Raw genomic sequence first — 19,147 nt, forward strand, 5'->3', positions numbered from 1 at the left:
GTCGGGAAGAAGAGACACCGAAGTTAAACAGAGCCAAGATCTATTGGAAAGATATACCAGGGTAGCATTCCACCTACTTTTACAATTTAGAGGAGCAAAAACAATCTTCCAGATTGTCCTAGTATTTGTTCTCTTGCACTTAAGAGAACACCATCCCAGCAGATTCACCAACACCAAGTCAGCGTCACCTTGACTACTAAGGAGCAGCTTGCTGAGTAATGGGGGCAAAGAAAAAGCAATTGCATCTTTCCACATCTAATCCACCTACACATGTTCTACCTACATAAACCTTACTAGTTACACAAGTGGAGCATTCTTCCACAATTCAATCACAATGGCTCCCCTCAACTGTTTACATAGGGCTTTGCAAACAAAACTGTTCAAGATGCCTTCATTTAAAAAATGTTTTAAAAAAGTGCTTGAACTAGGCCTCCCCTTCTGCCCCCAGCCCACACACAAAAGACTATGAAAAATTCTATTTATGATTAAATGGTCCATTCTCCATCCCATGTTAATACTTGTATTTCAGAATGTTCTGTGTAACGCACTCTGCTGATGCAGCAAGGTTTTAACACTAATACACATATAAACGTGCTACCTATAGGCAAAGAGAGGCAGGGACCTGAGTCACGACATATTCAAAGACAATAAAATACAAGCATCTCAACAATGACAAGCCATTTTATAAAAAGACTAAAGATTAGAGACATCAACTTCCTGGATTATGCTTCCTCCACTTACATGCTGCTCCTCCTTCCAAATATCAACTACAGACCAAATTCCAAAACAGGAGAGGGATTTCACCAACTTGCTCTAAATCCATGACCCAGACAAGCACGACTCCCTATCCACATAATAACAAAGAAACCCTGGACCTCAAATGCTAATCCCTACAATTATGTCCCTGCTACCTGTTCATTGATATCGCTTTCCTTGCCACCTTCCTACCCTACAATCATTCCATATTCCTAGCTGCAGACCTCTCAACGCCTACTTGCAATGCAGTCTTAACTCATAGTCTACCTTCCAAACCTAAACGTCATCAAATGACCCAACTTGTTTAACAACCTTCTAGATGCACCCCCGACCAAGGATTTTTCAACCATTCAAGCATCATCATATTCAACTAACTTAGGAAGCTAGCAAAAGGCAGAATGCTGTGATGGGCTTGTGTCAGTTACCCAATGTGACCTATCTGCCGTTGATAAATAAGTTTGCAGCAGTGTCTTGCGCAGAGGTCTCAAATGTTTAAGGTTTAAATCTTCTTCCTCAGTTAAGTCTTCCTCAGATGCTTCTGGAATAGTTCCAGCAATTCACAAAGGTAAGATACAGAATCCGTATCCTAGTACACTCTTTAGGTTGATTTATACCGCACATACTACACCGGGGGGTGGCAGGGGTGTAGTATGGGTAAGACCCAGTGCCTCGGTTGTGTGCTAGCGTTTGAGATGGTGTTAGTGTCGTGTGATGTTGGGGTGGTTTGTGGTTGTGCGCATTGGTTAGGTTGTGTCCATAAGGGATCCAGAGTTACGGATGGCTGTTGCTGTAGGACCATCTGGTGTCTTGGTGTGTACTTGTGTTGTTGATGGTTTTATGGACTATTTGGTGGGTGGTTCACTTTAGAGGTGCTTCCAGAATCTCAGAGATGGTGGGTGTGAACATAGAATAGATTCTTGGTGTGTTTGTGTATAGTGTGGCTAGCCCATTGTCTTCTAGTGTAGTGGCGTTGGTTATGTTGGAGGAGCAGGAAGGGGAAGTGGGTTAGTATGTCGGTCGGTTTCTTGGAGCCTCTGATGTGACTATTTGGTTGCCACTTGATGGTATCTACCCACGTTCTTGGTTGCAGTTCGCTGGCCCATCTCGCCTCCTCTCTAGTTGTTTGTCTGTGATGTTACTGCTGCCAGTGTCCCTTTGCGATTGCAATTTTTTGTTGAATAACCAGATTTTGAGTCGTTTCCTGAAGGTGATCTGGTCTTCTGTGGTTCTAATTTCTGTGTGCATTGTGTTCCAGAGGTTTGCAATTAGGCGTGAGCACGCCGTTCTGGAGAAATGTCCTTTTTTGGAAATGCTTTGTCTCTATTTGCAGGTCCTTGCTGGATCTTGGGTCCTTTTGTGGGTGGTACCGGCTGATCTGGTCTTGGAGGAATTTTTTTAAGGGTGAATTCATCATTATGTATTCCACATGTACAAAAAAAGTATTGATCTCATAAAAAGGCATTTCATTTTTTAACATTTTATTGCCATTTTTCAGCTTATACAATACATTTTACTGTGCAAGTATGTTCATTGTTACAACGCCACTTCTATATAAGAATATTAAAAAAAAAAAACAAGGTCATAAACTAATAACAAACGATAACTGTCTTAATTTCGCATGCTTGTTCAGATTTTGTATTCTGTCTATTATGAGGTTAAGAGTCCAGTATACTTTTAATAAAACCAAGTGGCTACTTCACAGGCGGGTTAGAGTCTCATTTTCATCCTAACCCGTATTAATTTATGTGTATTACTATTATATTGCCCCTTCTGAAGAAGGCTTACAGTAATTGACTTAAATTAATAATTGTTTAATTAAGATATTGTGTGTAAGAGTGACTTCTTGTCACTGTGAATCTCTGTGTAACTCCCCTACAGCTCACATTGACCCCTCTTGAGATATGCCTGGCTGCTCAACACACTATCAACCTGTGTAGTACAGACATCTTGCCTAACAACCTCCACAGAAACTTGAGGTTACACGATGGGCAGAATTTAAAAGGTGTTTTTCAATGACGATAAGACAGAGTACAATAGGGGAACTAATAGACACATTCACAATAGGGGAAACTAATAGAGACACTCTCCTAGTGTGAACAAATATGTGGCCCCCGCTCTTCCTACTGTGTAGGCCAAAGCCTGATTAGAGCCGTTGAGAAGGGTTGTCAAAAATAGCGTCATAAATTGAATACTGCTATGTGTATGATGCATTAGTAGAAAGCAAACACTGGCGGTATCGTTGATAGAGAACAGAAAATAAACAAATCAAAGTAGGTAAACTTCTACGAACTCTGCGAAATGCGACAAGTTTTGAAGGCAGAAAAACCCCAAATTTGAAGACCTCGATGCATGAAGGACCATGGGTACAGTATACGTCACACTAGGGATAGTATTAGAGACAGACCCTGTCGATATGCCTTTTTGAAGTTAAAAAAACAAGTCATGCAATACACTGCTCCAACCACTAGATGTCGGCCTACGCAAAGTATGTGATTCCAAGCAGATCCACAAGCCTCAGAAGAACAAGTTACTTACCAACTGGTAACGTTCTTTCGACTGGATGTTCCTCCCACATATTCCTCATCTAGGATACGCGTATCTCGCCCAGCTTCGCTGCTTCGGAAATGTGTTTTCGGCACAGGGCGCTTTTCACGAGGTTGTTGCGTTAATGTCCCTCGAGGGCCGTCGTGGCGTGCCGACATCACTAGTAGTACAAATAGCTTGTACCGCGCCCACTGGCTTCAGTTCTGTTTTTATGTTATAATTCGAGGAACCTTCCAGGCGTGCCTCAGACTGTATGCTCTTCGCAAACGGAAAGTGCAAATCACGTAAATTGTACAGCGGGTAGGTTGGGTGGGGCGATGAGGAATACGTGGGAGGAACATCCAGTCGAAAGAACGTTACCAGTTGGTAAGTAACTTGTTCTTCGAATGGATTGTGTCCTCCCACATATTCCTCATCTATGATAGCCTCCCAAAGCAGTAACAAAATAGGAGGTGGGGGAACTATTTAGTTCTATCATGGATGGAATGAAATACTGCTTTAGCAAACAGGCCTTTTTGGGAAGATGAACAATCTAAGCAGTAATGCTTAACAAAAGTATGAATTGACGTCCAAGCTGCAGCTGAGCAGATGTCAATTACAGGGACCCCGCTCTGAAGAGCTGCGGAAGTAGACATGCCCCTCGTGGAATGAGCTCTAAGCCCTTCCGGCGGATCCTTCACCACTAGCTTGCAACACTCCACAATAGCTAGAGTAATTCAGCAGGATATAGTTTGCTTTGTCACCGCTAATCCCAATTTAGGAGCAGCATAACCTACAAAGAGCTGGTCATCCTGGCGTAATTTTGCCATTCTCGCTATAACAACTCCGAGCCCTTTTTGGGTCCAATCTATGCAACCTCTCCTCCTCTTTACCCAAATGAGGAGGAGGGTAGAAAGTTAGAAGTATTATTTTTTGCAACAGGTTAAAGTCAGAAACTGCTTTCGGCAAGAAAGATGGTTTAACCATAAGAACTACCTTATCCTTATAAAAATAGTATAAGGAGGTTTGCATGAAAGAGCCTGCAACTCACTTACCCTGCGGGCTGATGTTAGTGCCACAAGAAGGGCAGTTTTTAATGTCAAGAGCCTTAATGGGCAGGAATGTAAAGGTTTAAAGGGGATACCTGTTTGAAACTAACACAAGATTTAAATCCCAGGCGGGGACATGAAATGGTACCGGAGGATGCACGTTAGTGAGTCCCTTCAGAAAATGGATAACTAAATGGAATTTTGAAGTAAGAAACCTCCTCAGAGGAGTGCTTGAAGATGGAAGGCGCAGCCAAGTATCCTTTTATTGTATCAGGCCCCAGATTGGCCAGATGCAATAGGAAGGACAGCACTATAGGAGTGCCACATTCAAAAGGATCCACATTCTTGTCCTTGCACCAGTTAGTGAACTTATTCCAACGACACCGGTATTAAATCTCCATTACGTCATCCGTGAGGTCCCAATCCTTATATCGCAGCCTCTCAGAAACCATGCGTGAAGGCTGAGTGTTTTGACCTCTGGATGGAGAACCAGACCTTCTCTTGCGAGAGAAGATTTTCTCTTTGTGGAGGACGTATTGGAGGGCAGATGGACATGTCCAGAAGGTCCAGGTACCATGTCCTCCTGGCCCAATCCGGGGCAATTAGGATCATGGTTTTCCTGAACTTTCTCAACCTCCTGATTACGTGAGGAATCACAGAGACTGGAGGAAACGCGTACAGAAGTGGAAACTTGCGTTTCCTAGAGCTCCTCTTAGGGGAAATTCCCTTGAGCAATACTGATCGCACTTCCGATTGACCTCGGTCCCGAACAGATCCACTTGAGGGGTTCCCCAAAGGGTGAAGGTCTCTTGAAGGACTTCCTGAGCTAGTCCCCACTCGTGAGAGACTGCTCTGCCTGCTCGGAGCATTCGCCGCTGTGTTCTGCTCTCCGGCTAGGTGAACCGCCGACAGAGATTCCTTCTTGTATTGCCCAGAACCAGAGCTGCATTGCCTCTTTGCACAGTGGTAGTGACCCTACACCTCCTCTCTTGTTGAGGTAGTATATGGCCACTGAGTTGTCCGTCATTATCAGGACATTCTTTCCCCGTACAGAGGGCAGGAAGGCTTTCAGCGCTAGTCTCATTGTCATGAGGTCTAAAAGGTTGATGTGTAGTTTGGACTCCGATGGAGACCAATGACCGCCGATTGTCAGATTGTTGGCATGGGCATTTAAACCTTAGGAAATCTAAAAGACTTCCGTGTGTCACTGCACTGAAGATGCTTTGTGACGATTGTAAAAGATGCCTATGGAGTTTGTCAGACTCCATAACCAAAAGAAATAAACACAGAAAACAACTAGAATTAAAAGTACAAAGTCCCTAAGTTCAGCAAAAGAGCCGAGGGTCTCTGAGGTAGAGAGGAATTAGCACTTTTGAGAATTCTCCCCAACAGCTCTCACCTCGGGTGGTGAGGCTTTGCCCGAGGAAGTATTCAAGACCACTCTGATGAACTGGAATCTTTGGAAAGGTATCAAATGGGCCTTTTCTTGTAATTGAGGGACAAGCCCAGTCTGTGAAGGAAGTGGCAGGTGATGTTCCTGTGCCTGTTTGGGTGAACGAGCCCTTATTAACCAATTGTCCAGGTAGGGGTAGACGTGAATTCCCTCCTCTCCTGAGACTCGCTGCCACAACCGCCATCAGTTTGATGAAAACCCTTGGGGTGGAGGTTAGCCCGAATGGCAGAACTCAACACTGATGAGCCGCCAACCGCGAAACTCAGGTACTTTTTATGCTCGAGATGGATTGGCACATGAAAGTAAGCATCCTGAAGGAAGGTCCAATGATATCAACCAGTCTTGGAGTTGGAGAGTCTGAAGGATCTGAGAAAGTGTGACCATCTTGAACTTGTCCTTCCTGAGGAACTTGTTCAAGTTTCTTAAGTCCAAGAAAGGTCTCAGTCCTCCGTCGTTCTTGGGAATGAGAAAATAAGGGGGAATGCCAAGCCTTGTTCCTCTCTGCTAGAGGTACATGTTCTACTGCACCTTTCACTAGCAGGGTTAAAATCTCCTGAACAAGCAGTGGATCTGGAATTTTGACAGTGCTGGGTCCCGGTGGATGATCCCGAGGCCTCTTTAGAAAAAGAAAGCAGTAACCTTGGGATACTGTTTCCAGTGCCCAAGCATCTGAAGTAATACCCCGCCATTCGCTCAGATGCTGAGAGATTCTGCTTCCCACCAGGGTCTTTGAGGGCTAAGGCCTCAGAGTGGTTTCGAGGCGGTTGCAGCAGCGGCTGAGGGTAAAGATGCTGTTGCTGAGGCCGATTTAGCACTCTTACCTCGTCCACCGCGAGGGAATTTCCTTTGTCCTTTCTGTACAGCCTGTCCTTTTCCTCTACCAAAGGAGGAGTAGTAATGAAAAGAACGACCTCTCCAGGAAGATGAGCCCGAAAAAAGTTGCTGAGGTTGCCGAATGGAGGCGCTAAGGGACTTAGCCGCCGCCCTGGAAGTCTGCAACTTCTCCAAGCTTTCGTCTGCCTTGCTACCGAACAACCTCGAGTCATCTAAAGGAATGTTGAGAAGTTTGGCCTGCACGTCTAGTGCAAACCCCGACTTTCTCAACCAATCAAATCTGCGCAGTACCGTGCTGCAAGCCATGGATCTGCTGATGCCGTCAGCAGTATCCAGCCCTGCCTGGAGACACTCCCCCATCGCCTCCTTGCCATCCTTAATTATATTCAGAAAGCCTTCCCTTTCTTCGCTTTCTGGAATATGTTCAGCCGCCCCTTTAATATAGTGCCACAGGGTATGGGTAAACCTTGCTAGGGTATAGGTGACATTCGTGGACTTTAGAGCCATACTGCACGAGGTGAACACCATGTGGGCCCAAGCATCCAGTTTCTTATTCTCTCTATCTGGGGGAATAGAGGGATAGGCTGACTGTGGAAGCAGTCGCAGCCTGGATCACTAGTCTCTCAGGTGTAGGGTGCTTCCTGAGATAATCAGGGTCACTGGATGATGGTCTATATTTTCCAGTAAAGCTTCTATTAATAGCTGAACCAGTCTCAGGAGTCTCCCAGTTAGATTCTACCTTCCTTTGTAGGGCCCTATGGAAGGGTAGAACCAGGTCTTTTTGTGGACACCGATTCAGGATGTCTGTCATATCATCCTGCTCGAAGGAGGGTGAGGCCCTGCTCCAACCCATGAATTCAGTCACCTTGTTCATAAGGTTCCTGTACCCTGAATCAGCATGTTCTGAAGGGTCAGGCTTTGTAAACTCCAACTCTGGTGACGTATCCAGACCACTGGCAGAGTGGAGGGAGTCGCAGAGGTCTTTCAACCTTGACTCAGGGTCAATTAGTTCCTCAGGAACTTTTCTAGAGCCAAATTTGATTCCTAACGGAGAAACATCCCCTTCAGAGGCACTTTCCTCTTGAAAAATAGAGGACATTGACTTAGAAAAGTCAGACCCGGGTACAGGTTTGTAGATTTTTTCCTGTACCGGAATTTGCCTCGAGGGATTCGAAGGAACCGTTGAAGGTTTCTTCGATGGAGATGCTTTTGACTTCAGCGTCGAAGCGGTCTGCGTTGATGAAAACGTCGATAAACTCGATGTTTTAGGTTTCTTCGACGGAACCGGGGTTCGACTCTATTCCTGGGTCGATGCCTTTGACTTTTTGTTGTTGGGTCGTGAGTGCCGAGAATCCGACTTACTACTTGCCGAAGTCGTTTTTGACCTGCCTGCGTCGTCCAAGGGAGCGACCGGGGTCTGACTCTTGGAAGGCTCTTTTGAGGGGGTCGAGGCCGCATTCTCAAAGATTCGCATAATTTTCACCCTGAAAGCATTCCACTTGCTGGGGGAATCCGACCTAGTCGGGCATCTTATCACCTCCGTGGAGGTGTCCGATGACGAAGAGGGAGACCAGTGGCATGTCTTCTTCGACTTCTTAGAAGAAGTCGAAGAATGTCTGGACCGACACCTCTTCGGATGTTTATGCCGAGTGGAGTCTTTGGACGCCCTGTTTCTTTTTGTATTTCTTCTAAGAGCCCTTCGAAGATTCCCGCCCCACCACCAATTTACCTTTTTGCTTGCGAAGATATTTTTCAGTCATAGACTGACAGGAGCTGCAGTCGTCGATACAATGGTCTTTACCCAAACACCAAAGGCAAACCCGGTGAGGATCGGTGATGGATATTTTTGTCCCACAGTCATAACACTTTTTGAAACCCGATTTAGGGGTTGAATGAGTAGAAGAAGGACATTGTATCACTAGGAAAAAACAAAACGCGCCGTTGTCTCGAAGTGAAGATCGGAAAAACAGAACTGAAGCCAACGAGCACGGTATGAGCCATTTGTACGACTGGTGACGTCGACATGCCATTGTGGCCCTCGAGGGACATAGATGCCACGACCTCGTGGACAGCGCCCTCTGGCGAAAAAAAAAATTCCAAAGCAGCAAAGCTGGCCGAGATACGACTATCATAGATGAGAAATACGCCCGAGGACACAATCTATTCGAAATATATATATTCTAATCTAGATAGTGCCGCGAGTGCCAGCATCTTTCAAGTTTGTAGGGATCATATAAAGCAAGAGTATGTGCAAGTAGAATGTAGCGTAGTACGGCATTCATGAAGGAAGTAAACTAAAATAGTGAATTACAGAAGTTAAACAAGTCCTCCTTACAAACATTCCAAATGAACTTTGAGCATTACCCCAACCAGATAACCCTATGTGCAACTAAAAGAGGATATGCCAGACCATGTCAGTCTCGCAGATGAAGCACAAAACTCTAAAAACGCAAAAGCCTGGCTGTGTTGGGGTTTTGGGAGGAGGGCTGGGGTAGTGTGGTCACAAACTTGGGGTCTTATTTCCCTCTGATCAAAGCACATCAAAAGTCAGCACTGACCTGATCACTTCCAGCTCCATGCAGCTCTCGGATTGGTCTGTCCCATCAGCCGTGTCCTCCGCCTTGCCCAATGATGCAGTGTGTGCCGGTGTGGATTCAGATGATGTCAACTCATCCGACCGATCACCGTTGAAGGGATTGTAGCGTTGTGAGGGGCTCTTAACTGCAGCCACAACAGTGCAGGATTCAGGGGCCACATTCTCCTCATAGGTAACAGTCTCAGTTAATTCACCCTCTAATAAAAGAGGGTGATGAAGCAAAAGGAAAACAGACAACAATTAGAACATCTGTAAGGCTCCCTCTGCCACCAGCTGTGGCCACATTACAAGTGCAGGGCTTTTGGGAGGAAAACAAAAAATAAAGGAATAAGCCCAGTGCTTATGAAACTACATTCCTGCAAGCTTCCTTTTTTCAAGATGGTCACTAGCACCTCCCAGCATCTGTTTTTAGTACATCAAAGCAGTGCCCTAATCCCAATTCAGTCGATTACTTGGCATGTTCCCCCTTTCTACAGTAACATACTGATAAACCTTTAATGTTCCAAATGATCACCAAGCCAGTCAGACGCCTAGAAGGCTGTCTGACCTATATGAGACATACAGATAATGGAACTGGCCTGCGGAAATGTAGTGGGGTAGGGTATGGCGTTTTTTCTAGAAGACTTGATCCCACCCACCATACTTCGAGCACAAGACATTCTTCATATAGAGAATCAAAAGTGGAACAAGTCACGAGTTCTAGGTCATCACCTGTAGTAGCTCCTTGCTAATTGCACAAGGTAACTTAACTAAATTTTCAAAAATTCGTTTTGAGGTGCGAGCCTGTACATTATATACAATTGGTACATTTGGTTTATAGATTTGTTATCACACCAAATGGTAACTGATATACTTAATGATTGTAAGTTAGAAATGCAGGCACAGAAAAATTCTATTTTGGAAGCAGCTGTTGCTGGTTAAGTTTCAAATGTGATTTATTTCCGTATAAATGACCTGGATTGTATAAATACCTCTTTATCCAGCACTATCTGTAGCAGCACATAACAAGGGGGTGCTCAGCAAATGTAGATACCCGATCAAAAAGGCCATTCACTTAAAAACCTGCAGGCCTTTTCTTATGTTTCTTACTAGCTGTAAAATGTATTGTGTACAAATAAGTGAACAGTAGTATGTATTCACAGGAACATTTTCTCCCCCATGGAGCGATGCAGCCATATAATTGTAGTGCAAGCAACACTTCTGGTTCTTGTTGGTGGAAAGGAAAGCCCATCAGGAGACTTACTTCAATGCACCACCAACCAATCGACTGTAAAACCGGAAGTGAGCAATAGGGTCCTGTAAAAACAAGGAATCCCTTTCTCCTGGACCCAATGTTGGTAAAGATGTTCTCATTTGACGGTGAGTCCAGGGGAACCATCTGGGAAACAGGCAGCTATGACGCCAATGATCTCTGAAACCACCAGGCTCTGTTGAAGGATCAATACCAGAAACGAGAGCTGGTGTACTAAAGGGAGGACACAGCCATCATTGTCCTATCCATCAGGGCTTTAATCAAATGGCCTGTTGAAAAAGGCCGTAGATATAGAGCCAGATAATAAATGCGAAAGAAACAAACGTGGTAACTTTGGCAAAGAGATAGTAAGTGATTTTTTGCAATAAGCTTCCAAGCGCGAGAGAGGTGGGGCAAGGCTTGGGAGGACAGCGAGTATGAGGCCTGCTTCATCATCCTCAATAAAATCCAAGGGTCTTTGGTGTTCTTCCTAAACTGTTCAGATAGAGAAATGCGTTCATTGACTGACTAGCAGACTTTCAATATTACTTTGTAGCAGGGCTGTTTCGATGAGCTTTAAACCCATGAGAAAGTGACTGTGTGTATGGGAGAAGGTAGTAGAGGACCGACAGCTACCACAGAGTATCTGAAATTCACAAATAACGGATCCAAGAGTACCCCAATTTTCTACTTTGTCAATGGTGACTGCAAAAGCATCATTCCATCCATCTGGGCACCTATAGGCCTATCCCGTGAGACCATAGAGGGCTCCAGCCAGGTGTGTCTTCTGGCAGTAACTCCCAAAGCCATGCTTCTTGCTCATGACTGCACCCTTGTAACCACTTTGTCGTCTTGTGACAGCCTTTCAGGTAACCCCTTTTTTAAAGACGAGGAAGAGGCAACTTGTAGGTGTGCAAGTCCTGCTAGAGCTGACATTTTTGGTCAGCATGGTATCAACATAATGCTCTTCAGAGGGAGAGGGCTGCATTCCAACACACTTTTTTCCCCTACAGAACCAAAATATTTTGTTTATTGTTTTGAGAGAGCGGACAAAGTCCACAGACCCCTGCACCCACCTGATATCTCCAATACCACATCATTGGATAGGCAAGTGCACAGAAAAAAAAAAACATAAAACTTATGGGGCACAGAACTTGTCAAATGTTCATGCCACCACAAAGCTATTCTTCCACAGAATAAGTTCCTAGCCAGAAATTATGGACTTCCAATACATCCAAATGGGAAGTACATGTGCCAAGATGCCTTCCTTGCCTACTTTGATTGTCAGGGAATTATTTGGACTGGAGGAGTTTCATAGCAAAGGGCAGGAATATCCATTGAGGGCTGCAATAAGTGTGAAGGTGCAACAGCCAAAATGGCAGTGTACCATCCCACTGGGGTACAGGGTGAATGGCAGGTAGGAGCTCTAGGCTACATGATCAGCCAAGTTAGTTCACCGGATTAAGCAGGCTTGCAAAACATTTAGGTTTACAGAACGTTATTAAATAGACATTTGTAGGAGGACATGAAAACACCTGGCAATTCCTGAATTAGAGGCTGATTATGTAAGTGAATAGAGCCTGAAAGGGCTGTCCTAGAGGATGCATTAATTAATGAAATCCCAGCACAAAGACTGCAGGCATGGTAGGCTCCATTGATGGAGAAGTGGTAACCTCAGTGCAGATGTCTATGACGGAGCGTGAGATTGTTGGTCATGTGAAGGATTTTTGGAGTTCAATATCTACTCCTCAGGGTGGTCACCCACTGTGGGATGCCCAGCAAGGGAGGACCATAGTCTGAAAATCCCTATTGGATAATACTCCAGTGGATATAGGAGGTGAAATAAGGCGAGTTCCAGAAATCAGACAACAGATAATACTACACTAGAATCTACTGTTCTTTGCAGATGTCCAGGGTATTCGAAAAGCAAACCTTAGAAGAGATCTGGTTGCAAGCAAAATTTATCTCAGTCAGTAGCTGTCATGGTAGCAGCTGTGTGCCATCTCACTCTCTGGAACTTGTAATTATTAACGAGTCCCATGGGCACCAACGTTGTACAGGATTGCTACTGCATGCCACGAACATCTATATGCTCATTATTGGACTATTGGGTGTCCGTGTATGTAGAACCGTTGATTAGGGCAGAAACCAAGTCTACCATACTTTCTACAAAGACTACCAGTTAACCAGGTGCCACCGCAGGACAGACTGCCTAAGTATCCATCTCAGGACATTATCCACTAAGCAGTCACAAAGACACCTCAGGCCCACTCGTGTTAGGATGGGGTGGTTAATCACAAACCCTTTCATGACCGCCATAGCAGGTGTGTCTTGATGGATACAGCGCACCACCAGCATTCGAAACCTATGAAAAATAGGCATCTTCGTCTCTGTTGCGTCTTCATGACAAATGCATTGAACTTTCTGGAGTCAACCCCTAAAGATATCGTTCCACCAATGTAAGCAGTTCCCAAGAGTCCAAATCAAGAGCGAGGAACAGATGCCAAATATAAATGGGGTAGTTTACCACAATGTAAAAAATAAAAGTGATCCCTTTTAGAATCTGGTACTGAATCCCAGGCACCCCGTCAAATGAAGAATAAAGGAACCAAAGAAAACGTTTAGCGTAAGCTGCCAGGCAGAAACCAAGCCTCTGCCAAAAGTCAAAAGTAATTTGGAATGCTTTGGGCCCACACAGGAGCTCCTGAGGTACATCTAATTATTTCATGCATGCAAAAGGGCCTGAGGAATGGAAGGCCGAGGGGCCCGCACCCCATATGAGCCTAGTCGTCCTTGTCTCCGTTATAGGGATTTCTCCTGTTCCTTCCCTGAAAGGGGAGGAGCGTTTTAAGCATATGGAAGAAGGGATGGTGGCAGAGGCGGCAAGTACACTTACTTCAAAATCCCCAAATCCCATCTGGACCCCTGAAGAAAACCCCATTTGAACATGAAAACGATGATTGATTTAACCTACAAAAAAAAGGTTCATTTTGTGGGGTTGGGGAAACTGCATTATGCTCCTTCTGTTCTCTCCTTGTGGTATTCTGCAGAGTCAAACGAGCAGAGCCAGTGAACATTCTCTTGCAACCAAGATCCAAAACCTCAACGCTATTGTTTTACATGATTGATTAGCAAGCAATAAGTATGTTGTTTCAGGTCACTGCACAACTATAATACTCTCTACACATATGGAGCAGCCCAGACAGACAATACCAGACATTTCAGGCATAGATCCAAGATGAAAAGAGGAAGAGATTGGCTGTCTTTGTAGCATTCCAAGTTGCGTGCATTTAAGATTAGAAAACAACTTTACAATAAAGCATTGGTTGATAAAGCATCAGCATATTCAAAGATGACGGCAAAACAGGCGTAGAAAGAGCAACTCAGGGTGCAGCAATGACAAAGATGTACAAAACAAAAGCAAAAACCAAACATTACAGGTAGAATCACAGATATAATTATCCAGTAGACACTAGCAGCAGCAAACAAATATACAGTTTAGTCCACAAAGTGCAGAAAAATCGGGTTAGTTGCAGGAAATAGTTACACATTGTGGCATGTACAATACAGTGACACACGTGAGAGCACAGTGCCTGGAACACCTGAAGGTGCATTGCATTTAAACGGAGAATTGGGTGAAATGTTGGATATTGGTCTTACAAAATGAGGAATTCTCTGTATACGTAGTATGGCCTTGTACAATACAGTGACACACGTGAGAGCACAGTGCCTGGAACACCTGAAGGTGAATTGCATTTAAACAGAGAATTGGGTGAAATGTTGGATATTGGTCTTACAAAATGAGGAATTCTCTGTATACGTAGTATGGCCTTTATGCAAGGACCATCTGTCCCCTTTCACTTGGTGCTTACTTCGCTCTCACTAATCCTGATGCCAAGCCACCAGCAGAGAAGAACAGAGAGGAAAGCAAAGCCAAGCCCAAACCAGCACCAGATCAACCACCACCAAAATGTTAAAACAAGCCTATGCTGTGGTAAGGTGTACAGGCATGTACTGCATGGGCATGTAGGCAATATTGATGGGGTGGTGTTGTATTGATCAAGTAAGGAGGGGTGTACAAGCATGGACTATGGAGGAACACGGTAAGAACAGAGGTAAGGTTGTCGGCAACTGATGCTCTGTGGGATAATGGTATTGGAAGGCCAGCAGTGGGAAAGAAGTACGTAATTATGTGGGAGCATTGGTTACATTGAGCCGTAGTAAACCATAATAGCTTTTGAAGAGGTTTAAGGAATGCTGTACAGCACTGTCTGTGGTGGTCGACAAGGAAGGTTGTATGGGAGCTGGCTGTTCCTAATATATAATAGACATACCCAAATGGCTCTAAACCATTAAAGATTCCCACAGACGTTTTGGTGTAGGAGAAGCTTGTTTAAGTGCAATTAAACAAATGTTACGATATTGATAGTGTAAGAGCTCAGACTCTGCACAAGCTGTATAATGTCCAGGGGCAAATCCAGATTGAGTTGTCCTATAGTAGTTGTTCCTACTGTGAAAGTCCCAGAGCAAAATGTAAAAGAGGTGGTATGGGCCTCACTCCTTCATAGGCTTTGCCAGTAGCAATTTCCTTCTGCATGCCACGACTCAGTAGCAGGAAGCTACTTTTTCCCCACACTCCCAATCCAACATTATGAGAGTTTCAGAATATCTGTTTGTTCTCCCAACACGTGCTGCTGCCAACACTGTATTGCCTTTGTGGCCTCTTACATCTTTTCACTCCGCTACCCACATCGCTGTGGAATCAGTATGGTAACCTTTTGCCTTACTCCTTGCCCTCTTCCCTGTGCCTTTAACCTCCCAGTCAGTGAAGTCGCTGCTCACCTCACTCCTCTACCTCAGAACTAGTGTGGTAGCTTCTTGCCTTCTCTCTTTGACCTCTGTGAAAGCAGTGCAAGAGCTTCTTGACTTGGTTACCTCCCCTCGACCTGTGCCCTAGTAGCTTCTTACAATTTGTCCTGTACCTCTGACCTGTGCGCTACCGGTTTGGGAGCATCTTGTCCTGTTCCTGTATCTTGGCCTGGCATGATATCATCATGGTAGCATCTTACCTTGTTCCCATGACTCGGACTAGTCGATTATTCATTAGACAAATGGGCTCCAGTTCTTAAAGGGATGGTCTAGTAAAAAAAAAATTTTAAAAAATAGATAGGCCACATAAAAAAATATACTAGCATCCTCCGTTTTAAAACTTCCTATGTAAAATTTTGAGCTATTCAAGCTCAAAATTCGAAAAAGCAAGTACAGGGGCGCAGCCATTTTGTGAAATGGAGGCCCTCCTGTGCTGGCTTTTGCGGCACTAATTGAGGAAAAGCCAGCCAGCTGTAGTAAACAAAGTCTACCGCTGGGTGGCTTTCCCTTCATTAGTGCCGGGACTCGGAGGACGCGGACCGGAGACCAGAGCAGGAAAGCTGCAGCTGAATCTCGGTAAGTGCTATTTATTTTTTTTACAAAAAATAAGCACTAGCTGCGGTTTTTTTTCTAAGTTTTCCGGGCTGGAGGAGCCCGGAAAACTTAGAAATAAAACCGCAGCTTTAAAAACGTTGTATTTATGTTTGCGGTCGCTTTTGAAGCGACCGCAAACATAAATACAACGTTATTGTGTTGGAAAACGCTGCGTTTTTTCTTTCCAAGTTTCTCAGGCTCCTCCGGCTCGGAGGAGCCTGAGAAACTTGGAAAGAAAAACCGCAGTGTTTTCCAACACAACCGCGTGTGTTTCTGCCTGCTGTGGCTATCACTTTGGGCCTCCGGTGCTCCCAGGGGAGCACCGGAGACCCAAAGTGAAAGCCACAGCAGGCAGAAACACACGCGGTTATGTTTACATGCCGCGTAGTGTTTCTATCTGCAGCTGATTTCCCATTTGGGGCTCTCGGGCTCCCCGTGGGGAGCCCGAGAGCCCCAAATGGTAAAGCAGATTCAGGCAGACAACGCGGTTGTGTTGGAAAACGCTGCGGTTTTAAAACCGCAGCGTTTTCCAACACAATAACGTTGTATTTATATTTGCGGTCGCTTCAAAAGCGACCGCAAACAAATACAACGTTTTTAAAGCTGCGGTTTTATTTCTAAGTTTTCCGGGCTCCTCCAGCCCGGAAAACTTAGAAAAAAAACGCAGCTAGTGCTTATAAATAGCACTTACCGAGATTCAGCTGCAGCTTTCCTGCTCTGGTCTCCGGTCTGCGTCCTCCGAGTCCCGGCACTAATGAAGGGAAAGCCACCCAGCGGTAGACTTTGTTTACTACAGCTGGCTGGCTTTTCCTTCATTAGTGCCGCAAAAGCAAAAGCCAGCACAGGAGGGCCTCCATTTCACAAAATGGCTGCGCCCCTGTGCTTGCTTTTTCGAATTTTGAGCTTGAATAGCTCAAAGTTTTACATAGGAAGTTTTAAAACGGAGGATGCTAGTATTTTTTTTTTATGTGGCCTATCTATTTTTTAAATACATTTTTTTACTAGACCATCCCTTTAAGGTTTTAATACCATTCGTCAATGTGACATGAATCCGTATGGAAGAAACTTTGCACCAATTGTACCAGTCTACAAGAAGGGTTATGTTATGTTATTTTGCATTTATATAGCGCCTTATATACCATTGGTATGGTCTGAAAGCGCTGGTAGGTTGAACGCCCTTGGGAACCGAAGTTCAGATCAGTAGAGAGTCAAAAAGGTGTATGTGAGCACCGGGTATGTGTGCAGCTCGTGCGATATCCGTGTAGTAGCTGCTTCTTAGCGGTAGGTGTGGTGGTTGAGAGGTCAGGAGAATGTGTTGGTTCAGGCAGGTTTTATCCAGAACGGCTGGGGCTGCGTTAGGCCTGAGGAGAACGCCTGGCTGGGGGGTGTGAGACCAGCAGTGTCAACAAAGAATGATGTGGGGTGAGCGGCGGATGTTGGTATGAGAACAGTTATACCGAATGGTGTCATAGTATCTCTGTGTTCTAGTTGAGTGGTGATGTAAAGGAGAGAGTAAGCATGGTGGTGTGATATGATGAGTTATATGCACTTTCAAACGTTCTTTCACACATCCAGCAGTAATATCTTGTTCTATATATTCATCTCTACACTCACCTGTCCTATACCTTCATTTACTCTGAATATACATCCACCTCATATATTCATCCATTCCATACACCTATCCGCTCCATACTTCCCTCGGCTTCATACACTCAACCTCTCCATACACCGATCTGCTGGCTGCATACCTTCATTTACTCTGAATAAATATCCACTTCATATATTCATCCGTTCCATACCACTATCCGCTCCATACTCCGCTCGGTTTCATACACTCACCTCTCCATACACCGATCTGCTGGCTGCATACACCTAACCGCTCCATATACCCATCCGCTCCATGCACCCATCCGCTCCATACACCCATCCGCTCCATTCTACCGTCCATTCCAAACACTCGTCCGCTCCATACACTCATCTGCTCCATACATTCATCCGTTCTATACACTGATCCACTCCCTACACTCATCCACTCCCTACACTCATCCGGTCTATACCCTCATTCGCTTCCTGCACTCATTCACTCCATAAATTCGCCAGGTCTTTACAATCGTCCGCTCAGGCGATAAACACCCTCACCGCACTTCAGCATTCATCAGCTATCCAGACTCATTGGCTCTACTTACTCACCAGTTCTACATTCTCATCTGTTCTACACACTCATCCTGTTTTCGCTCATCCGTTCTGCACATTCATCCAGTTTGCACGTTCTCGCTTCTCTGAAATTTACGCACTCATCCGCATTACGCACTCACCCCTTCTATGCACACACCCCCTCTGCGCACACACCCCCTCTGCACACTCATCCGCACCAGCACACTCATCCGCTCCACGAACTCATCCGCTCTCCGCACTCATCCGCTTTAAGCACTCGTGCTTTTCACGGATCCAACAGCGATAACCTATTCTATATACACACTTGTCTGTTCTATACCTTCGTCAGCTCTGCATACTCATCCTCTCCATGACCCCATGTGCTCCATACACCTGTGCGCTCCATACGCCCCTCCCCTCCATACACCCTTCCACTCTATACACTCCTCCGCTCCATACATCCCTCCGCTCTATACACTCCTCCGCTCCATACATTCATTCGCTATATAGCTGTCTGTTCTTCCACTCATGCAGTCTTGGACTCGGCGCATTCATCTGTTCTACCGGTTTCATCAATTCTAACTATATCATCCATGCCATTCACTTAGTTTACACCTCGTGCAATCTGACCATTTCAGCGGTTTAACTTTCTTTACTGTTTCTGTATGATTTAGGGCCTCATTACACAGTAGGCGGTGGACCAAGGTGCTAATAGCACCTTGGTCCATGCCGGTAAAATACCGGCACCGCCTGGGTGGAAAGGGGAATTACCGCCCTATTCCAAGGTTGGCGGGGCGGTAATTCCCCCTTCCACCATTGCCCTTCCCCATTCCCATTTTTGCCCCATAGGGCATAATGGGAATGGGGAAGGTGCTAATTACGGTACCGCAAATTTGCGGTGCCGTAATTAGCACCAAGGTCCCTTAGCGGGTTGTTTTTTAACGCCTGCTAAGAGCAGGCGTTAAAGCACCAACCGGCTAAGGGACCTCGTAGTAAGGCGGTAAGGGTTAACGGTCACCGGTACCATTACCGGTGACCGTTAACCCTTACCGCCTACCGTGTAATGAGGCCCTTACTCTTATTAACCT

The 19,147-nt window shown here is 45.2% G+C and overlaps 1 protein-coding gene across 2 annotated transcripts in view; it reads right to left on the reverse strand.

Moving 5' to 3' along the window:
• The window catches only part of PLEKHM2 (pleckstrin homology and RUN domain containing M2), a 775,621-nt gene that overhangs the window by 463,959 nt on the left and 292,515 nt on the right, over positions 1 to 19,147 (reverse strand). For both annotated transcript variants that reach the window (XM_069610321.1, XM_069610320.1), the window contains one exon: positions 9,174 to 9,408. In XM_069610321.1, the coding sequence (XP_069466422.1) occupies positions 9,174 to 9,408 (235 nt within the window). The remainder of the gene's footprint in view (positions 1 to 9,173; positions 9,409 to 19,147) is intronic.

Source organism: Ambystoma mexicanum, chromosome 8 (assembly GCF_040938575.1).
Source record: "Ambystoma mexicanum isolate Mex_15411 chromosome 8, UKY_AmexF1_1, whole genome shotgun sequence".
Lineage (NCBI taxonomy): Eukaryota > Metazoa > Chordata > Amphibia > Caudata > Ambystomatidae > Ambystoma > Ambystoma mexicanum.